General features: G+C 45.4%; 1 protein-coding gene across 2 annotated transcripts in view; it reads left to right on the plus strand.

The window, feature by feature from the left end:
* Positions 1-24,023, plus strand: part of tnika (TRAF2 and NCK interacting kinase a) — a 65,565-nt gene that overhangs the window by 391 nt on the left and 41,151 nt on the right. For both annotated transcript variants that reach the window (XM_073483148.1, XM_073483149.1), the window contains exon 2: positions 11,641-11,706. In XM_073483148.1, the coding sequence (XP_073339249.1) occupies positions 11,641-11,706 (66 nt within the window). The remainder of the gene's footprint in view (positions 1-11,640; positions 11,707-24,023) is intronic.

The raw sequence follows: 24,023 nt of genomic DNA on the forward strand, positions 1-24,023 counted from the left end.
AAATTAAATATAGATATTAACTAACATGACAGCTGCCTCGTGCACATGAAGCCTCATCTTCACCCAAGTCAGTTGCAGGGAGGCTGATGTGGTGTGTGTGTGTGTGTGTGTGTGTGTGTGTGTGTGTGTGTGTGTGTGTGATGCTGAGTTGAGGTTGTAGCTGGAATTCTGCTGACCTGGATAAAGGGGGGGTTTGTGTATCTTTTTTTCCACTGGGCCAGCCTATTATAGGCCCACCAGCCTTGATTCAGACAGCAGTGGAATTTAACCTATTTCTCCCACACACTGCTGATGCTCTGGGCTCTGCGTGTCACGAGAGCGAGACAGAAACTGCTCCTTGATTTGAAGCCCAAATTGTGATTTCATCTCTCTTCCTGTTTTTTCGGAGCCATCTGCACCCGAGAAAGTGCCAACCTACCTGTGGTCTGCTCTCACATCCGAGCTGAAGCTTCCCATGCTGCAACAGCCACTTTCTTTTGTTCATCCGGCTTGTGCTGCAAACCACACACACACACACACACGCACACACACATACACAGACACACACACACACAGACAGACAAACATCCCCCTGTGCTTGTGTTAATGCGTGGATAACCATGTTTTTTCGCATCGCCGGGCATGGTGTGTGTTTCTCTCTCAGTAATGTGTGGGTGTCTGCCGGGGCTGACACACAAGTAGAGGGATGCTGGAGACCTGTTTGCTGCTGCACACACACAATGCAGTTGTTGTCTGCCTGCCCCGTATTTACCTGCTTGATTGTGCCCGCATGTCCATTTTTATCCCCTCTATTCTGCCTGCCTCTTTCACTTCATGTCTCTTCGCTTGTCTCCGTTGTGTCTGCTTCAGTCACAACTGCTCATCAATCCGCCCCCACGCTCTTCCTCTTTCCATTCTATCAATTTTATCGCCTGTTTTTTCCCCTTCTTCTCCAGCTTCTTCTTCTTGTTTGTCTGACTGACTGACTGAATGCACCTCCCTGTCTTTCTGCCAGCCGCTCTGTCCCTTAGCATTATCTCTCCCTGCCCGCCACCTCTCTTTTGCACGAAGAGCAACGTTGAGGTGAAGGAATTGTCGACAGCAAATGTTACTTTTGAGGGTTTTTTTTTTTTCCCACCCACGTCATGCAGGGAGAGCAGGACTGGAGGTAGAATGGAAGAGGAGAGGGAGAAGGGAGACAGACGGACAGAGGGGAGATGAGGAGGGAAGTGTCTGTGCATTGGGAGTCAGGCCATGCATGTCCTGTTCTTTCAGAGGCGTGATGTCAAGCTCATGTCTCTCACTGTGACTGGGAGGCAGCCGCAAGGACACGCGCGCACATACAAATGCTCACATTTGTCTTTGCGATGCCACAAATTTGAAGGTAGTCCCATCAATAGTGATAGTTTGATCATTTTTGTATGTGCTCACGGCTCATTAGCAGAAAGAGAAAGATCCGAAAAGTTTCCTTGGTGAGTGTATTTCTCAGTAATGTCGTATCAGAGCACACAGTTTGTTGGAATATGATTTGTTACAAGAACGAGACTTCATAAAGTCTCCTCGTACCTGCTGGTGGGGCAGGAGTACAGCGGACCAAACGCTGTACAGTGCCAAAACAGGTTGTGGTGGCTAAAAGGGGGTGAAGTGTGAAAAACTGTCATAAATCGGGAGAAACGTGGGAGAACTGTGAAAAGCAGGAGCGTCCTGGAAAAATCGGGAGGGGTTGGCAAGAATACCAATGGGTCGGCTGATTCAGACTTTTGTTGTACCAAAACCACAATTAAGTTCAGTTGGTGAACGGTGAACCTCTCGCCTCCGCAACGTGTATCACAAATTCTCTGGAAACATTTTGCGTAATGGAAACGTGTTTGTCAGGGTCTCTCACATAAGTTGTGAGAAGGCACAGATTTATCCCTCAACATGTCTAGACAGGAATCTAAGCTATTATGTCCCAAACCTACACTCTTTGTCTCTCCGTCTTTCTCTGTTTCTCAATCTCTTGATCTGTGCTGCTCCACTTCTCTCATCATCCTTCACACTTTTGCGTCTTTCATCTTGTTTTTTGACTTGACTCACAGACACACAGACACACAGACACACAATCTCAGATGAGTGTACAGTCAACTACTGGACTGGCTAGACAGGAAGTAGGTCAGCTGGCTCTGGTGAGGTGGGGAGGGGAGGGGGGGGGGTGGGTGATTATAATACTGGCATGGGTTCTGTTGGTGATGGGGGATTGTTTTTTCGTGTGTGTGTGTGTGTGTGTGTGTGTGGCAGCGGCTGGGGAGGGGGGGTGGTCAGGGGGTAGAGCTCGCTCATGCACTCGGCTACACTGACCATCACACACACACACGCGCACACTGGTACAAAGAGACAGACAGAACTGAGTGGGAAGTAGAGTGGAGAGAGAAGTGGCTTTTCATGTTTGCTGTCTCTGCACTTTTCCCTCATTCTCTCCCTCGCTCTCCTTTTTCTTAATGCCGCGTCGGCTCTCTGCGACATTTGCCGGTGTCGCGCATCAACCCCCCGGCAGCACCTGTGTAGATGCCGCATGTTTCACTCGAGTGGGGAAAGGGCCGGAGTCAGTGGATGTCGCCACCGTTTCCCATCCTCACAATGACACCAAAAGACCAGACGAGGTCAAAATGCTGTGGTTTCTTATCCAGACAGTGGTTTTTATGTAAAGTGATACAAGCACGTGCGCACACACACACGCGGGTCAGAGGCGTCACAAGCACGGGGTTCATCCAGTCAGCTGACGAGAGCAACAGATGGTGAGCCAGCAGGAAGTATGGCCTCGGCACCACACACACACACACACACACACACACACACACACACATATGCACACGCGCTGCCAATAGACAAATGCGCTGTGCAGGGACTCAGGTGTGAGATCCGAGATGAAAGAGAGAACAGGTGAGGATGAAGGGATAGTGACGCGGTCGGAGAAAGACGGAGGGAGAGCGAAAAAGAGACGGGACGTGTGAAGACGAATGGAGCTCAGAGAGACTTAGGGGGGGGACAATGAGAGACAGGGAGAAGAGGAGAAGAAAGCGACGGAGGCTGTGCTCGGGCTATAAGGTGGAGATGTGACCAGTGACTAAAGTAGTCCAAAGCAAAGACCCCTCTCCAGATCTCCCCCCTCGCTCCCTCCCTCTCCATCCCCGTTGCCCAGTAAGGCCACATTCCTCGGCCCCTCACCATGGACGCCATAGTAACGGGGCCACAGCAGTGCCCAAGGCTTACACAGAGCTTATTCATGAATAGTCTATATACTGTATGGCAGTCTGTCGCTGAGAAATTCCCCTCTCCCTCCCACCCTCCTTTCCACTCTGCCTGCCTGCTTCTAGTTGACCTATTTTCTCCCCCCCAAGTCACTGATGGAGTCTTTAATTCTCTGTTGCACTTACACAAGCACTAAGATGTATAAGTTTGGCTCTTTGTGCATCAAAATACGAAGCTCCTCATCTGGAATCTGCCAAATTAAATAAGCGTGCGCCGATGTTTTCGCGCAAATGTCCTTGATTCAGGCGACAGGATACCAAGTCCAGGAAAGTTTTGTCGTTGAGGACAGGTTTTCCTGTGAAAATCATCTCGTGCACGGGAAGTGATGTAGTTAATCTTTCCAGCAAAACACCACTGTTTTTGTAGTCGGTGTAAGCGCAGCGGCTGAGCAGGCGAAGAATATGAGTTCAAGGGAAAAAAAAGACATCACAGTGTCAGCCACACTCTTTGATTTCCAAATGATTTCTTGGAAGCGTGCGGAGCGTAAACAGCACAGCAATCAGCAGAGATGATGCCAAAGACATGCAGAGTAAACAGAAGCTGTGATCTTTTGGATTTTTGCTTTAAATTATAATGAAACACACTTCAGCATGCTTTTAAGGCTGCATTAAAACATGAATATGGACAGGAGCATTGTCCTTTTTCTGTCCTCTCCTTATAAAACGCACAAAGTGCACATGCGCACTTCATCTGACGTGCTTTGAGGGATCATGCACGTGTAAACAAGCCCATAGTAGGAGCTGAATCCCCCGGTTGTGCCTGACTTACAAAGGCGAAGGGCAGAAAAGGCAGGAAAAGATGGATTGAAATGACAGAGGGAGAGAGCGGCAGGCAAAAATTGAGAAGAAAAGATGAACGATGAGGGGGACGGTGGGATGACAGGAGAAGGTGTGAGCTGACAAGCTGGCAGAGATGGATGGGGAGGCGAGAGGCGAGGACGCGGATGGGTTCATTAGCATCGCCGAACAAAGTCTGCGCCGCGTAGCTTACTTCGGCGGGGCTGTAAATCTGTGATTAAGAGTTGACTCCTTGTTAATGTACTGTACATGTCTGGGTGAGACGTACTGGGAATTAGGCGAGCACAGCGTCTCCTTGTAAAAGCAAGCAGTGGTGAGCCATGTTGTTAAGTGTAAGTGGTTTTATAAGAGGCAGACCCGGCCCCAGCATGACTCCTATCATCCTCTTAGGGTCTCTAATTCAATACACCTCACTTCTCTGTAATTCACTTTCTATAGACACTAACTGCACTCACCTGGCTGCTGTCTAATGCGAAGAAAGATATACATCAGATACACAGTAGGCCTATAGATCTGGAGAAGAACGAGTCAGGTTGAGTTTTAAAAGAATGATTATTAGTTTTCCAAATACATGTATCCACATTTTGCTCTGATACCTTATGCATTTCACTGCATAAAGACAATTCATGTGGCCTGGTGCTTTTGAAGCTTACAGTCGCTCCCTGAAATATGTGCAGAACCAACTGTTAAAGGATAAGTTCGCCCCAAAAATGGGATGGGTCAGTAACTCAGACCAGGTAGCAATAGCATTAATACTGTAGATTTCTTTTGCTGCTAACTATGGGCAACACAACGAGCTTCAAACACAACACCGACATCTTATGCAGTTGATGTGGTGAACCTGTTAGCTTTGGCATTCTTGTTTTTTAGCCATGACCAGTATTCAGTCTTCTTTTGGCTGAAGTCTGTGGGAAATATCTCGCCTTTTAGCTCGAAGCTAACTTTGTCCGTTTGTAGTGTGGTGCTGGGAAAAATGGGGTGCAGCGTGTTCAGTTGTCTTAGGTAAATTTTAGGTTGGTCAGGTTGATGAGTCATAACTTAACCCTCCTGCGAGACGTGTGTCTTGCTTTTTAGCAGCAGGATTTTGCAACGGACGGATGAAATGTTCTTTTCATTACTTTACGTGCACACGAACAACAAAGCAGTTTGTTCTTTTGTTTGTAATGAGTGCAGTTTGTTCTCAGATTGTACTTTCTCTCTTTAATCTGTCCCACTGTGTGGATACAACCTCACAGATTAGATTCACAGCCTCATTTTCTGCACTGATTTATTTTTGCTTCGGTGTAAGTCTGATATTTGCTTCTTGCACTGTTGTTGTTTTCACCTCCTCACACAGGCACCTTCTTTATCTTGTATCTTATTTCCTCTTAATCCACATGTTGATGCTTGATAGAGAGTGTGTGTCTGTGTGACAGATGTAGATGGAATTGTTTTGTCTAAAACTGATAAGAGATACCATAAAAGATAGCTATCTCATGCCAAGGTCATGAATAATAGCCATGTGCCTGGTAATAAAACCTCTGATGTGCAGGTTACAGGCAGCTAACAACTATCCTTCGACTTACTCCGTACACTCAGAAGCATTCGTAGGTTTTTATTAGTTATTAAATCTGAAATGGCTGTAATTATGGGATTACCAAAACGGGTTTTAGTTTCACAGACGTTCAGACTGGTTTGAAAATAAAGTTAAACTGGTCTGGATGAGAATACGTTCATCCATGAACGGGTGCGGTTTTGTTTACACGCGTTTAAATTCTTTGCCCTATTAGTTATCGAAAAATGTAACGGCAGGGGCAACCCGCCCTGCCACACACGCACGCACACACACAGTTCAGGTATCAGTCTGAGAGATAAGTGTCAGCCGGAGACGGGTCGACAGGTCAAAACAAACCGATGAGTGGTGGATCGTCTGAAGTGCTCTTTGGCAAGTGACGGTTAATTAATAATTAATATTAACGGCTCGGCTTCCTCAATCATAAAGTCAATCTGTAGATGTAAATACAAACAGATTCAGTGCAGTCTGATGTGACCAGAAGCGATCCAGACACTTGGAAAGAATTTGTTTTGTTTGTTGTTGTCGTGATGAAGACGTACCTGTCGAAACATGTTGGCTTCTTTTATGACTGGCCTGTTTAGTATTTCCTTCCTTGTTTTTGTTTTGAGTGCCTGGATTGCCTCTGGTTTTTGAGGTACTCTTCTACCTTTTTTTTCCAAGAGCACCCGATTCATTTCTCATCCGAATTGTATAACACAGAGCACCCAGTCACCTCCTATTATTAAATACTATTTAATAATATATATATGTATTTTTTTTTATTGTTTTGATTAAGACTTTAGCATCTAGAAGTTACATATTTACGCGTTTAAGACATAAGGGCCATATCTGTGCTTTGTCTCTGTCAGTGTTTTTCACCACACGATCATTTGCCATAATGAGCAAACATTGATTATTCCATTTCATGAAATAAAACTGCTCGTCTCAACTTGAAGCTTAAATGGGTCAAACTGACTCACAACACAATAGTAGGATTAGTGAAAGAGCTATATGCAGCTATACCATTATAGCTATAGTTGCAGATTATGATCAGCAGATCAGTCACACTTCTGATTACGTTGTTGACCCACGAGTGTTTATTTCTCAGCAGCTGTGGTTCTGCATTTTCAGGAAATTCTGACCTCAAATGCTTAAGTATGCATTATCGTCACTGGAGTCATTTATCAGCTTTGATTGTTGTTTCGCTGATGGAAAGATTTTAACGCAAGTCATTTCTTTTGGCTTTATGTTTATGGTTAGAACTGTGACTGTAGCGTTTGGTTAGGTAAGAGTTAAGGTCAGGAATGAATTGGAGAGGATTAAAGGTAGGCTGAGAAATGAAAGAACGAATGCATTCAGTAAAAGTCCTCACACATGTTGTGAAGTGGCTCTCACAAGAACTGCAGCCCTGCACTCTAAAACCCATTATTTCTAATGGCTTGTGCTGCTCATGGACCAATATGCCCTTTTCAAAGAAAAGAGAGGACCCAGTGCCGCATCCATCTCGGTGTCCTTGTGCCCAAAGTTAATCCTAATTCATCCTACTTTTGCACGAAAACCACTCTTTGTCAAGGAGAATTGGTAAAGGAACAAACCAAAGAAACTAGAGGAGTTGCAATTCCTAGAAGAAAGTGTGTGTGAATGCTGCATACAATGCTGTCGCTTGTGGCAAATGACGCGTGAAATAATCAGTGTCCTGTAAGTGGGGAAACTCGTCACAAAAGTTGTCCCTTAGAGCTCTGCTAGCACAGCCAGTCAAATTTAATTTGTACTGTAGCGCCACGCAGAGGTGAATGACATCACATTTCACTCGTTTGAAGATTAAGACTTGTTTAAAAAGATACAGCAGAATTTCATCAATGGTCACAAGGTGGCGCTGGTGGTACTTTTGTTTTAAAATGAGCTCAATATGCGTGTTTAATACGTAATCATGGAGAACTTGTTCGCTAAGTTCCGTCTTCTTAAAGCGATTTTCTGAAATATAATTTTATACTGTCACTGTAGCGCCCCCTGGAGGTAGACATTGTATAACATTTTACCCACTCGTGTAATGTTGAGGTATGTGCAACATTCCCAAATTTCGTCCAAGTCAGATGGCGAATAGAAAAGTATCGGCCTGTCAGGTGCATCAGGCCACACCTTACAGTTTTGTTTGGGCTCTGACAACTGATCCGCAACTGATACATCTTCGTATCAGTTGCGGATCAGTCGACAAGCGGTCAGATGATAACAGTTTGTCAGACTCCCTTGGTTTAACTGGAACACAGCATCACTACATTATCCCAGCATTCGAGCCTCCCACCCAGAGCGTGACGTCAGAGGACAATGGTCTATTATTAGGAAACAGGACACAATTTTTATCAGTGGGATTTCAGTAGAAGAAGCTGGAGATAAGCTATGTATGACCAATGAATGTCATGTCTAGTGTTCCACTGAATGCCACTGTGACAAGATAACATTGCCCTTCTGGCTTCTACAGAAGTGGTTCGTGAGGTTAAACCGCACCATATCTTAGGGACTCATATGATAAACATAACAATCACTGTTGACGTCTGAAAGCCTGCCAAGTCAAAGTGTTCTTTCAAAATATGCTCATAGAGGAAGTTGCACTCATTTGTGGGTATGGAAAATTCTCAGATGTCACGTCTGGTATGAAAAAAACCCCAAAAACTGGAGGACAAAGAAAGAAAACTGCACTGTCATCACGGCTATCTTCTCAAAAACTGACATTTTGGACGGATGATGCATGTCCGTGTTCTCGGCATCACATCTCAGATGGTTGAACACCATTTCTTACTTCTCTCAGCACTTTTGTGCACAAGTTATATTTAATCGCTTACTGTTATTCAGCAGCTACTCTCAGACACACGCGCACACACATGCACTGTGATTCATCGTCCACCAGTGAGGTCATGTGGCAGTCATGTGACGCTGGCAAATGCTCAAAAGGAACACAAAATGAGAAAAAAAAGGGGGAAGTGGGACAAAATTGCTCCAGTCATCGGGAGCTCTAAACCACCGAACCACGGATGCACGTGTGCGTACATACACACACACACACACACATGCAGATGCACTGACAAAGCCTGGCGCACACTGAGAGCTCATTCTGCAAGTGGCCTATAAAATATGAATGATACCGTGCTATATTTTTATCAGCTAGCCTAAGGACATGTATGAACTGGAGCAGCAAAAACGCTCTGTTTCTCAAGCCACGGCGCTCGTTCTGTACGTTGTGCACGCTGGTGAGGCTGCACATGCACGTCTACATCATGCATCTTCCAGTGCTTGCGTTGCCTACATGCTTATGCATTTACAGCGCGTGCCTGTGTGTGTGTGTGTGTGTGTGTGTGTTTGTGCATGGATTTTTTTATTATGTTGAGTAAAAAAAAAGTAAAAAAAAAAAAGTGAGCGACTGAATCCTCGGATGTGTCTTGGGAGCTGCTGTCAGAACTTTGTGTGCAGCTCTGAGAGTTAATTCACACAGCTGCCAAACACACGCTCGCAGAGAAGGGGAAAGGAAGTGAGGGGAGGAAAACTCTACCTGCACGAGCTGATAGCAAGGCAAACAGTTGCACTACTTGCAGAATCCTGCTGTCTGCACCACTGAAAGAGGCTCGCAGTCTCTCTCCGACTTTTTTTCAACCATACACACGCGTTTAGCTAGACACACACTCTTCATTTTGAGCCCACTCATACGCGTTAGAACATTTGAACACTAGCCCTTGTGTGGGAGTGTGCTTTTGGCACAGTGTGAGAGAGAGTGTGTGTGTGTGCGTGTGGTATTGAGAGTGTGAGAGAGCGAGACAGCGGGAGGATGTACTTGAGACGGAGTGTGAGAGAATGAGTTTGTCTGCGTTCGCGTGTGGCAATGTGTGTGTGTGTCTGCTGCAACGACGGAGGAAGAAGGGCGAAGAAGAAACGACAGCGAGAGGAAGGAGGGAGCAAGAAAAAGCAAAAGGCCCCGTCTTCAAAAACCGCTGACAGCTTGACAGGTCTGCTGAGACCCGCAAGAAACAAACATATAGAGACGGAGCGAGGGAGAGAAAGTGGGGAAAGAGAGGGATGAAAACTGAGAGAGAACAGAAGAAAGGGAGAAAGTGAACCTCTACAGAGATAAAGGCATGCTGACAGCTCGAGCCTGTGCACCATTTTATACTGTAACACCCAGAATGCACTTGCAAAGTTTCTTCAGTTGGCCTTTATCCTGTGTCATTTCCTTGTCTTTGTGCCGCTCACAGATCTGCACGTTACGCCGGCGAAGTTAGCTGAAAGTGCAATCGCAAATTCACACGTAGCGCGGAAGGGAGAGAGAAAAAGCAACAAAAGAGACGCGGGAGGGAGAAGTGGCGAGGTTAGAGGAGAGAGACGGCGATGGAAATAGAGTGCATGTGTGGCTTTTCAGAACGCAAATCAAAAGATGCTTTATTGAGAGGGGAATTGTCTGTGAAAAGCGGGCGTCGTGTAATATCGTCTGTTCTCCGGCTTTGCATGAGTCCCCGGCGCAGATCTACACAATATGGCAGTTTATTCTGGTGAATCGGCAGCGAAATAAGCCTCCAGCTTCGCCCCCAGTGGAAGATCTCGTTTTTTAAACATCTTCTTTGGCTCGTCCCCTAAATGATGTTGTGGAGCCATTTTAGTAAACGGGGGAAAAAAGTGCCAGAAATGACTTTGAATGGTGGCATATTTTTAGCTGACCCAGTAGAATTGGCTGTACGTTCAGGGTAATCCACATTAGAAGCAGTTTATAGCGAGAGCTGCAAGAGTTAGAGCCCACTTCACCCCGAAAAACCTCCAATTTGATTGTGTTACCAGCTCATTTATGGTGAATAATAGAAACTGTGATGTGAGCTCGACGCTAGCTGTGACATCTCCACAGGCACCTCTGGCAGAAAGAAAGAGGTACAAAGTTGAGGCTGACACAACATGAATAATGTTCTGTAACTTTTACACAACTTTTTTTTTTAATAGCAAGAAGGATGCACAGGAAGAAAAAAAGGCCTTAGCAGAAGCTGATAAAAAAGGCCTCGGTGTTTCTGGGACTCTGTTGGAATGAGAGGAGCTTTGGAAAGAGGGAACTTGTCCTGGACTCTGTCAGGAGTGGAGGAGAGGAGGAGGGAATGTGCAGATAAAAGGGTGAGAGAGAGACATAGATGGACTTCGGATGGTCGGAGAACAGAAGCTGGTGGAGCAGAGAGAGTGTGAAAGAGAGAGAGAAGGAAGGAGAGGGTGAATACCAGCTATTGTTGGAATGCCGTAGCAACACGCGGCAGAGAGGAAGGGGGAGGTGTGTGTGTGTGTGTGTGTTAATGTGTGTGCAGAGGTCAGTGGGTTTTATGCTCTGTTCCGAGTCGCTCCTCAGAGATGCGTCGAGTTCTGTGTTGGCAACCTAGCGACTGTTGGTTTAAATTATCAGCTAGTCTGGACACAAGCCTGAAACAATCCAGTGCTGCATTTCAAAAGCCCAGTGTATCAACACCTCGAGAGCTCAGACATCTGCACTGCTCGGGTTAGAGGACTTGAGAATCTATCTATCTTGCACAAAATCAAAAAATGCATTGGATAACAGGCACAGTGCTGCGTTTCCAGTCGAAGTCGGAGGTCGGAATTTCCGAGTTGAAATGTCCAACTTCCGACCTCCGAGCGTTCCAGGAGCACGGCGCCAAAAGTTAACAACAAAAACTTGGCTGACCGCTACGAAATGGCGTCTCTTTGGCAAGTGTACACACGAGTGAACCCTCAGCAGTGCAGCCCACTTGCATATATAAATTAAAAATAGAGGACGGCTGATACATGAGGTAACAGACGCCGTTATACTTTTTATTTGACTTCACTTTTACACTTGTAAAGGTATCAGATACTCCATTCACTCGCCTCTACAAATAAATCCCACCCCCTCCCCATGGATGCTGCCATTGTTGCGTGACGTCCGACAACTGCTCCCTCAACCTGAAAACTTTACTTCCTACGAGTTTGATGTGTATTTAATGTATAATAATTCATCCTGCTAAGTCTGCCATGTTTCCTTTGTTTTTCCAGGATCCTGCTGGCATCTTTGAGCTGGTTGAGCTGGTGGGAAATGGCACCTATGGGCAGGTGTACAAGGTAAGACGCACACATAAAAAGACATTGATGCCCATTAGTCTGTCTTTCTGATGGCACGCTTCACTATCTCATCAGCTTCTTTCCGAGCAGCCTATATGGAATAAAGAGCAGAAATGCTCGCTGTGACTGAAGTAGACAGAGAAGACGGGGGGATAAAAGCGGAGCACTAGCTTGAGAGAAATGGAGCGAATGTAAAAGAGAGTTAAATGCAGAGAGGAGAAGCAGAAACTGGGGCACACTGAAGTGCTTTTAGGAGAATTTCCCTTTCCCTTTTTCTTTGCCTTCTCTCTCCTTCCCTGCTGTATTTGCACTTCTTCCTTTACCTCTTCTACATTAGCTATTTCAGGGGGGGAAGTGTTTCACTGGAACACAGGAAGTGGCTGTGCTCAGTTGGTTTGATGTTGTGACATAACTGTGGTTTGAGGTTTTCGCTGTCGGCTGGACTCAGCTGGTTCCCGCTGTCATTTAAACGCTATCTCTCGGTACATGTCACCGTCCGAACTTCCTCTTCCCTCCATGATGGTCCTCGCTTCCTTTTCCTGACTCTGCTGCTTCATCCTGCCACTCTGCAGGATGTGGCACCAGCCTGTGAGTGACGCTTGTTTTTAATTACCTCGAGCTGGAGTAAACATGTGTTCGTTCAAGTATGTGAAGGTATGGACAAGTGAAGGCCCCTATGAGTGCATGTAGTTTGTGTGTCTGTGTGTGTGTGTGTGTGTGTGTGTGTGTGTGTGTGAGAGAGAGTGTGTCTAATGGAGCAGAGAGTCAAGGTCAGGTGGTGATGGAGAGGAGCTGTTCTTACAGCTGATTGGGCCAGATGAGAGGTCAGACAGAGGTCGGACACGCTTCTTCACGCTTCTTGAAATAATCTGGCATCCTCACGTGTGTGTGTGTGGACAGAAGAGAGGAAAAAACACAAAAGGATCGGAGAACAGGAGAGTTATGTGGATCCATTTATTGCTGACTCTGCCGTCTTGGTGAAAGTCACGGCTCATTTGCTGGCTGACATTCAGCCGGTCTGTTCCTATACATTACCGAGCCACAGAGTGCCTATGGCAACAGCACCGGCCTGTTGGGTCTGCAGCCTATACAGCTGATCCACACCGGTTTCTGATTAGCTGTCACACAGTGTATAATACTCCATAATGAAGCTCACTGTGTCACTGTTGTTGGGTGACAGAACCAGAAATGACATTTTCCGCTGTTATTTTCCCGTGTGCACCTGTGATGATTTGAGTTTGTACGATAGATTTTTAGCGAGCTTTTTATGTAAAAGGATAATTATATGTAGCATATTGACTTTGGCTGCAACTAACTTTCCACTGCCAATTATTTTCTCGATTAATCGATGAGTTGTTTGGTCTGTAAAATGTCAGAAAATGGTGAAAAATGTCAAATATTGCTTTCCAAAGCCCAAGATGACATCCTTAAATGACTTATTTCGTTGACAACCCAAAGATATGAAATTTACTGTCATAGAGGAGGACAGAAACCAGAATATATTCACATTTAAGAAGCTGGAATCAGAGAATTTGGACGTTTTCTAAAGACCAATTAATCAGTTATCAAAATATCAGGTGAAAACTTTAATAGTTGACAACTAATCGATTATTTTAAAGAACAGAGTAAAAATCTATCGCGCACATTCAAAACTTCATTGGTGTAAACTTCAAAATAAAACAGTGGAGCTAAAAAGATACCAGTGTTTTTGATTGTTCTCCACACTTGTCTTTCTTAGAGTGATTAGTACAGCGTACCATCCATTCATTTCATCATAGCGCTTTTAAAGTGCCACTAAGCATTTATAAGATGTCACCTTGAGCTATTTTCTGAAGATTTATAGACCAAATGCTTGTTTGTGAAAGTAATCATCAGATTACTCAATAATTAAAATGAATAGTTGGTTGCAGCCCAAGCAGGAAATAAAAGCAAAAAAATAAAGCACGCGGAAGCTGCTTTGTAGTGCTTAGATTCAAATCTGCTTCTTCAGTACTGCAGAGGTAGATCCAGACACAAAGTGGAAAAGATTGGAGTCATACACCCAGATAAGGAGCAGAGTCACTTGAGCAAAAATGCCATCTATTTTAAATTCCTCATGTGGTTGAGGTCCCTCGTCTATAGGCGAGCCGCCCGCAGAGGATCAACTTCTTGTGACTCGCTGAGATGATAAATTGACCTTCAGCCTGGTGGGTATTAGTGAACTGGAATTGGTGCGGCTTCTCTCTGAACCATTTTTAGACACTTGTTATATCAGAAAAATAACACATAAGAATACCATACTGTATGTAGTTTTGGACTGCAGAATATCCTCAGTCTGGATCAATGAATCCTTGTCCGTGTGCTGTGGAGTGAACAGAGGTGGAACTTTCTCTCAGATGGAAAGATTAGAGCCAGGCAGCCTGTAAACATGCTTTTACTCCTCGTTTTGATTCCAAAAATACATTTAATTTGCTCAGTGGCTGGGGGCCAATTTTGCTCTGATGTATCTCTGATCACAGACTGCACGCTACCAACTCGTGCCTTGATACTTTCTTTCACACCAGTGTTTGCTGCAGTGGTTTTAGGAATTGAGAATCACTAGACGACTCACCCTCCCAAGGCATGTTTTATTTAGTTTCTTGTTTAATTTTATTGGGAGAGTTCTGTGGATTAATTGCACATATCAATCTTAAAGGAGACAGATTATGCTCATTTTTAGGTTAATGACTTGTTTACGAGCTCTAATGCTCAAAAAACTCATCAGTTTTCTCACAGTAATCCCCCTCTGTCTGAAACGCTCTGTTTTAGCTCCTGTCTCTTTAAGGCCGCCCCCCCATGAATACCCAGTCTGCTCTGATTGGTCAGCTCACACACGACTGACCCAGCAACACTAACAACAACAGAGCAGCGCTGCTAAATCGATTATCACGTGCCAAACTAGCCGCTGGGCGTAAATTATGCAAACGTGTGACATCACAAAATCACAGAATTAAAGGCGGGACTTGTGACGAGGTGTTTCAGGAGCGGTGTTTTCTGTGGGAGAGAGGAGCTTCTGTTGGTGCTGACTTTGACCCACTTAACTTTCAAGATCTTTTACATGAGAACATAAAAAAAAACTGAAGGAAAGGGGAAAAAAAAGCGTACTTAGGTCTCCTTTAAAATTAGATCATAGATCATAGAATCATTCTTACTGCAAATGTACTGTTTTTCATCTCACTGAAAGTGAATTATTTATATCTGTGGACTGACAAATTTAGGCTACCTTTGGGCTTATTTAAACTTTGATGAGCTTGTTGGATGACGTGAAAGAAAATGCTAAAACCAGTAGGGCAATGACGATGAGATAAACCGTCCTTTTGTTTACCTTTTCTCAAATCAGATACTTCAGTCTTTTTTTTTTTCCTGCAACAAAAACTCTCAAACGAGTTCACTGCATTCTGCTGCAGTAGTTTTTAAACTCTGTGTACAATTGTGTAATGAAGCCAGAGATATATATGTGTAACCATGCATGCGTTCTTTTGTGCGCGTGTGAAAGTAACGTCCAGCACTGTGTTTTATGTTATTGGCGATAGAGGGGCCGGTAATGTGCCACGTAGCTGCATTTCTGTGGGTCTGCAAGCGCGAGATAACAGGTTTATCAACAATTCCATTACCCCATCTAGTTAAATGATACAGATCTGCTCCACAGTGCTCTTTCCTCTGCCTCTCCATCCCTCTCACGCACCACCCCAAAGTCTCATCTCAATTAAAAATTGTCTTGAAAAGTTGTTCCAGGTTGTTGTTTTTGTGTTGCAGCCTCCCTGTCAGCGAAAGCGGCGCGACTGAGAACAGTGATAGACGAGTAGCCGCGGCGAAAAAGATAATTTTAGCCCGACTTCTCTCCTCGGTCTCCTTTTCTCATCTTACATCTCAGTGGCGGTTCTGTTTCCTTGTTTCTCCTCCTCTGTCTGCTCATCGCCCTCACTTCTTCATCCCTCTTATCAATATGTAATCACGTTTTTCTTTCTCGTTTCCCCTGTTTTTTGGGTTGAAACTTCCCTGGTGAGCTGTACTTAAGGGAGCAGCCTGTGCCTACAGTATGTGTGTATATATAGTTTCTACTGGCTGCTCTAAAAGGGCCATAAATAGAGAACACGGGTAATGCTAAATAATTAAACACATTCTCTCTCCTTTTCTCTCCCTCTTCATCTTCCTCCCTCTCGTTCTCTCTCCAGCTGCTGTAACTCTTTCTCATCATCTCTCTCTCTCCATCGCCCTCATCGGTATTTCCTTCCTTTATCTTGCCACGTCTCTCATCTCTCCAGCCCTCCCTCCTCCCCGTGCTCACTCTCTCCCTCGTTTTTATTTTATTTTATCATGCTTCTGTTTCTGTACTCTCTCCCCCCTTCTCTCTTTCTTTCTGATGCCTGTGAATATTTGATGGGGCTTATGGGAATTGCAGTCCTCCAGATCGAGGAGGCGCTCCTCGCCTCGCGTGTTGCCACGTCAGGGGCGGGAACGGGGCAACATCCCTCGTCAGACATTGGTCAGATGCTCCCCGACTGACTGACTGACTGACTGACAGGCCCGGCTTATTGACTGACAGGCGTATTGATCGGCTAATTGATTAATCACAGCTCCCCGCCATTCCCGCGGGAGAAGCCATTTCTCTCCGTGATGGACGCAAGGACAAGTTGAGAGGGCGACTAATCATATCTCAGTCACAAGCAACACAAACGCACACATGCAGTGACACGTGAGCGACGACACGTTCGGCCCCGTCGTCTCATCGACTGTCTCTTCGGCTCTGGCGGCGACAAAACATTTCCTGTGTTTGTGTGTGGATTTGTGTGTGTGTGTGTTTTCACATTCACATACTTTTCTCTCCATGACTCTGCTGTCGCCATGCAGAGCAGGAGCAGAAGAGAGGAGGAGGAGGAGGAGGAGGAGGAGGAAGAAAAAGGAGGCAACCAATCTTTTTTTTCTCTCTGATGACAGAACACATCCACTCTGCTCCTCCTCAGGCAAAGTGCTCCACACACTCTTTAAATATTCACCACTCTCAGACGCACACACGGACGCACACACTCGTTAAAGCGACGGTTGGGGACCTGCGCCGTATGGGCTTTTATACGCTCGCCCACTGTGACAGCGACTCTGTACAACGAGCAGCTGTGTGGTTTCCATTTACTGCATTGGTTTGTCTGTGTATAAACCAGTGTGTGCATGTGTGCGTGAGGAAGCGTTTGAAGGAGCATGCACGTGTGTTGTCGCTGTTGTTCCTTTCATGTAGTCAAGTGTACGGGTGGCGTGCGCATGCTTTTAAAAAAAAAAAAAAAATCTTCTCATCATCGGCATCTTAAAAATTTATGAATAGATCAGACCACAGGATTTTAAAACCACAGCAGCCGTGTGCAGCTAAGGCCTCACACGTTTGTTGATGTCATGATAATCTTGTTACCGTGGCAATCAGGGGTCTCAGCGCGTAAACAAATGGATGTAGATTAGGATTAGGGCTCAAAGAAATGCCTAATCTTGTTAGCCAATCACACTTGTATCTCTCTCCCTCCCTCTCTCTACCTGCAGCGTCCCTTCCTGTTTTGCACTCCGGCCCACCTCTCCTCCTCTTCCTCCTCCTCCTCCTCCTCCTCTTCCTCCTCCTCTTCCTCCTCTGCCCTCTTAAGAACTGAATAAAACTTCAAAGTTGTTTCTTTTTTTTTCTCACCCCTCCTTATCTGCTGGAAGTCGCACAGCAAAGGACTGTGGGAGATTCTTCTCTCTGCACGCCCGCCACAGCCGCCCCTCCACCACACACACACACACACATATGCCTTAAAACACACACATATATACACACACACCCCCCAGAGAAGCAGCGTGAAGTGCGAAAGCCCGGCATAAGAGACTCCGAAAAAAAGGATGGAAGATAGTGACGTCATTTATTCCTCTTTGTTTGATGTTCTGAACTCCTCCAGCTAGTGTTTCTCAGCAGGAGAGAAGATCAAACAAGGAGGCAGATACAGTGTATCTCTTTTGAAAGCAGTCACTGATGATACTAAAATGGTAACTGGACAAAGCCAGCGGTTGGCATTGCATTTTGTACTGAATATTGTAAAATGTTGACTTAGTCATCCTTATAAAATCTATTTTATTCTTAAGTCCTGCATCAGTCACTCAGTGTAGTTCCAATGTATAGATCTATTACCCCTACATCGGTGTGTCACGTGGTGCTTTCGCACGAGATAAACAAAGCATGTATTTTACATTATCCCCAAGATATGATATCAGGACATCAACGTAATGTTAACGTTTCAGAAGTGGAGCGTCTTTTCTTCAGCAGCCACATTAATAATAATAAAAAAATAATAATTTGGTCATGAGTTTGAGTCATGATGGACAATATGATCCGATTTACTTGCAAACAGATAATATTTTTCCACCATCACTATAACTTTACATATCAATATTCACCAGAAGTCGATTGCCAATGAGGAATGACTAAAACGACACATATGACTAAAACTATGACATATGAGTCTTAGCTAACAAAACTACTTGTTTAGGAAAGTTCATGACTTGGGCTTAAGTGTGTAAGCTAGTAACATAATAGTACACAGGTTAAGTAAGTTACACACAAGTTTAAAATAACTCACTGATGACTCTTTGTCACTTTGGTATTATGTTACCCGACTTCCTCCTTTGCTCCGCTCATAATAACTACGGCCATTAGAGGTCGCTTTCTAAGAAGAAATACAAACTGTGCAAACAGCCAACACAGCTGTTTTTTTTCTGGTGAGGACGGGCTGCATGTGCATTCACTTGGGTCTGTTTGCAACACCATCTCAGTTATACTTTCTGCATAAGGGGAGAACATTACTCATTCTCAGCCTCCCCTGGATATGCGTGCTGTATCGGTAAATTGCATTTAGCGTGATAAGGGACTGACATATGTTAATGTATAAAGAACACAGTGCTATGTAAGGTAGCATTAGCGCTAATGGGGATGCTGCCAGAAGGTCTCAGCTGGGAGTGACTGCAGGCTATAGGGCGCGGTTTGTGTTCATCTGTGTGTACCGTAAGTGTGTGCGTGTGTGTGCGTCTCCTGCCATACACACTACATGTCCCTTGTGTAGGGCAATGTTGCAGTTTTACGCCGTGTCATCGCCCCTTTTTCTATCGCTGTATTTTTGTTGTTTGATTGCGCTGACACACTAACTCACACAGACACACATGCACATGCACTTCAATCTCTTGAGTCCTTATGGATGAACTGTGAACCGTGACTGAGGTGGATGTTGCTTGTTACCGTGGGAACAGCAGATGTGCTCGTTCCGCCCACATGCGGCGACACACACACACACACACACACACACGGCGCTCACACTCACACACCTGGCAGTGTGTTCATTAGCCTACATCCTCTCTCTCTGTCTTCCCCAAGGCCACACGCCCCACTTACCCACAATGCACTCCTGCCACCCAGACCGGGGTCAATTAGCCTTGCCTGATGTCAATAACAATCTCTCATTCTCTCTTTGTCTCTCTCTTTGTTTGTTTTCCAGTCGGATCTTCTGCTCTTTCATTGATAGTGGGGACTGTACAGAGCTGTTTAGACAAAGCCTCTTTCTCACCGTGTGAATTACTGCTCATCAATAGTTCGGTCAATAAGCTATACCAGCTCTCTCTATTGTTCTCTAGTCCCTCTGCCTTCTCTTTTCTCTTATTTGTGTGTTTTTCCAGTCTTTGCCTTCCCCATTTTTAGTTTTTTTCCACCCCTGCTCTCCATCTTCTATTTTCTTTCCTGTCCTTCTCTGCCGCTTCCTCAGCTGTTTCTCTGCCTCTCACCTCCAGCCTGTACAGTAAATCAGCTCGCCTGTTCGTTTGACCTCCAGAGCCACCGGAGCATGATGCCGATGTGCTGAACCTGCCGCTTTGCCTCTTCGCCGCAACCCTCCTCCTCCTCCTCCTCCTCCCTCGAAGCCTTCCCTCGCTCTCTGACTCCATCGCTCTCTCTTCCTCCAGCTGCGTGTGTTTTTCTGTCTGCCTGTTCTGCAGATGTTGTGGTGTCAAGGGGGGACTTTTTTTCTCTTTCTGTCTGAAGACTTTTGGGCAGTTTTGATTTGAAAGGAGGGATAAGCGGGTGAGTGGGCAGGCCAGGGGCTAACAAAGTGAATTAGTCGGTGAGTGCATTAGCGGGTTAACCTGTGTAAACGAGTTAGCCACTCACTAAAGTAATATGTCTGTTTGTGAGGGGTAGGAGTACACAGTTTCAGGTGGGGTCGCACAGCTGTCTACATCAACAGCATCAAGCTGAAAAGCAACATTAGCGCACGGCGCATCTGTATATATATGTGAGTTAATCTGGGTCAGCCTCACATGCCTGCCATAAATAAGCTCAGGACACACACACATGTTCATCCAGCGAGTGGTTATCCTGTTAGGGTTGATTTATTCCCGTCACAGCAGAGGATGATTTATGATGAGGACGAGCTTTTACTGTTTTCCGATCCTCTTTACATATTTAACATTAACCTAAATCTAAATATTTCTTCTGATATGATGATGGATTTACCCAGATTTGTACCCAGCTTTGCCGCCGCTGACCCATGCCTGTGATCAAATTTGTGTTCATTTTCCTGTTCGCAGACTTAAACCGTTTTGTACGTCTGCGTCTGTGATTATTTAGCGCCGCGCCAAGTCCTATCCCTGACCCCCAGATTAGTCCGTTTCTCGTACATTTGTGTGTCCACGGGCTTGTTAATTACCTTGTTGTACTGTGAGCGGGCAGGTTAATGAGCGGCTATATTTCAGGCTGCTGATAGATTATTGTTTCAATAGGCTTTAGCCGATAACACTGGTTCATTTAGAGTGGAATCAACACTGTCGCAAAAATTCTCCCTCCTGCGAACTCCTCCTCTCCTCCTCCTCCTCCTCCCCCGTCAATAAAAGCCCTCTGGACTATTCTACAGATCATTGCTCTCATCTTTCTTCCTCTCATCTTGCCTCTTTCTTTCTTTCATCGCCTCCGCCTATTTTTCTTTACTACCCCCTTCTCCCGCAAACTCCCTGCTTGTATATGTTTCCCTCATCTTCACCGGCTCCTGTTATATCTTCTCTCCTTTTAAATCTCCCCCCGTCTCAATCCGTCTCTCCCGTCACTTACTTTCTCATGTGCGAGTGTGAGAGCAGCCTCGGGGTGCTTCTATATTTCCTGGCCAGTGCAGAAGGAGATTGGAATGGAGGCCTTTGTCACTTTTATTTACTGCCTCACTGATTTCACAACAGCGCGCGTGCGTGTGCGCCCGTGCACCCACGCGCGCACGCTCGTCTATGTGTGTTGCCGTGTGCGTGAGCACGTGCGAATGCGGAGTGATTGCAGGTGTTTGAACTGCAATGAGGTGTGTCTGGGAGTATTGCCCCCTTATTTCTTCGGGCTCCTTCGGGCAGAACTGTGTTTGCTCCGTTTGTTAGCCCAAAGTAGCTTTAATTGTGCATCGTGGTCTCCGGCAGCAGCTGAGCATGCTGGGATCGTCAGCCTACAGACTAGAACTGGTGGGTGTTGATAGGAGGGTGCAGGCTGAAACACCGGTTGTCTGAAATCCTTCAACCCTAACACAGCTGAACTACAGTTCGGTGTGTTTGAGTGGGTGTGACAACAGTGGCCAATCTCCCTGTACGACCTGCCTGTCGGAGACAGACGGAGAGGAAAATGTACAGAGCGAAAGCCCATGGGCACATCCCATAGTCTACTCTACCCCTTATGATACAGTTACCATGCCGACAGGCCTTATGCCAGGGGACCATGTTGAGATAGATGCCATTCATTCAAGTCTCGTCTGTGTGTGTGTGGGTGTGTGCGTGGATTACCATGACGGCACAGATTAGGATTACGGTGTGACCCATTTCCCTTTTACAAAGAGCTGGCAACACAATCCGGCAATCTGTTCCTAGTGAGTGTGTATGTGTGCTTTCATATGGTTTAGCATGTACAGCGTCTTTTCTTTTGTCTTCCCGCATCCTTGGCAAACAAAGGACATATGAAGACTGATCCAAGTGGTTAAAGCTCACTAGTTGCACAATATTGCTAAATCTTTTGGAAAATGGACAAGAAATGGGTGCACACATTTGATGTTTCACCGTTTGTACTTAATAGTGTTGTCACCATATTCGGATTTCTAACTTTGATACAATACCTTGCAAAATGTTGATAGGCAGTTTAACGACAATTTCCTGGCCCATCTTGTTTAATTGGTCAGTGAGTCATAGTCGAAATGATTTAAAGAGGTCGTGGCACTTGGTTAAACTTGTTGCGTTGGCACTGCTTGGTAGCATCGCTTGCATGTGTCCAAACTTGTTAAATCCTTTGTCTTCCCTGGGCCATTTGCCTCAAATTCTAAGTATTTTGAAACAAAACTCCGACTGTTTTCTTTCCCAACTAAAAAAGGTTGCAAAAGCGCTGCACGTGCAATCATTAACGAGTTAACGAATGAGTCAAGTGACGAGACGGGACTTGAGTGAGTTAGAGGAGGCAGGGCTGTGTAAGTTCTGCAGTGTCGTGTGTGTGTGTGTGTGTGTGTGTGTGTGTGTGTGTGTGTGTGTGTGTGTGTGTGTGTGTGTGTGTGTGTGTGTGTGTGTGTGTGTGTGTGTGTGTGTCGGGGAGAAGAGAAAGTGAGAGAGTGCAGCTGGTATTGGTGTATCAATACTGCAGGATATGAGAATTGAAACCTCTTACTCAGAATAGATGTGTATGGAAAATCGATATTTTTGAGAACTTTTATACTTTAGCCCACGCTAATGCTAAATCGAATATATATAATTTCCTTTACATTGCTGGTAAAACAGATCTCGGATGAGTAGGCTTCTGTAAAGCATAGCGAGCTGAGTCGTAAACAAAAACCAACACAACCAAGTAAGCAATCATGCCGCTGTGAAAAGGACATTTTTGAATCTGGTGACTTGTGGCTTGTATTAAAAGCCTCCTGTTTTGGCAGCCCACTCTGAAATGTCAGGTGTCACAGTGTCCTTGAACGCACCAGCAGATAGAGTTGGGGTTTCCAACAGGAAACTGTTTAGCAGATGTCATTAAATGTGGCATTTGTTGTGTGAAATATGCGTCTTAAAAGTGCATTAAACTTCAGGATCCTTTAAAACGCAGCGGGAGTCCCTGTAGTGTTCTCAAAAAAAAAAGGTCCCACTTGCCGCAGCAAATACAACAAAAAACTTGAACACAACACGTTATCAGTCTACCATATGACTGTCTAAAGTAAGTTTTAAGTCGCTGCAAGGTGATTTTAATTCTTTGTGGACTAATAAAAACCAGTGGTTCCCCAGAAAGTGTGATATCAATCTTAATATGGCCTAACTTTGAAAAGGACATTTGTGGTTAATGGGCTAAAACATGCAGAGCCGGTGGTGTAGGTGCTCGGATTTCGGTTAATGCGCAGGCTTAAAATAAAGCAAGGGTCTATTTTTAAATTGCTCATCCGCTCGGCCATTCTCAAGTAAAATTCTGATGGTTTCTTCTGACCTTGCAGCTTGGTTGCACAGCGATCGCACACTGAGGACAGATGCACTGTGAAAATCCAGCTCTCTCACTGAACGAGTCCTCTGCTCATCCCCTCCCTCGTTTTCCAATCACCTCTTCCTCCTCTCTCTCCCTCCCTCCCTCCCTCCCTCCTCTCCTCACCCCATCTCTTCCTTTAAACAACAACACTCCCATATCAGGACACTAGCCTCTTATTCCCCTGTCTTCTCCCCTCTCCTTTCTATCTGTGTGTGTGTGTGTGTGTGTGTGTGTTTGAGCGTTTGTGTATGTATGTTTAAGTGTCGTGCCCACTGTACTCCGGCCAGCCAAGACTGTTGCTAGGCTACGACAGGAAGTGTCCTGCATAGTAAATGTGTCCGGGGTGGGGGGGGTGGGGGTTGTGTGTGTGTGTGTGTGTGTGTGTGTGTAATTGACTTGGCAAGGGCATGGACGTGCACACAAACAAACAAAATACACACACTCTGTAGAGGTGTTTTTACTTGCTCACACACACACACACACACATGCATGCACACAGGCACTTTGGGTATCATGATATCCACCAGCAGGTTGTATTAAGGCAGTGGCTGGCAGGTTGGTCTCGCCTAACTGAGGCTGCAAGCTGAGAATGATGAAGAGATGCTTTCCTCTGCAGCCTGTGGTGCTTGTGTGTGTGTGTGTGTGTGTGTGTGTGTGTGTGTGTGTGATTGTTCCCTTCAACATTCAGCTCCATATAGCAGCAGAAAAATCGTAAAAGAGAATCATTACACACTCACACACACACCTCCCCTTCTTCACCCCGAGCACACACTCGTACTTACACACCATACCGAGC

Source organism: Pagrus major, chromosome 16 (genome assembly GCF_040436345.1).
Source record: "Pagrus major chromosome 16, Pma_NU_1.0".
In the NCBI taxonomy this organism is placed as follows: Eukaryota; Metazoa; Chordata; class Actinopteri; order Spariformes; family Sparidae; genus Pagrus; species Pagrus major.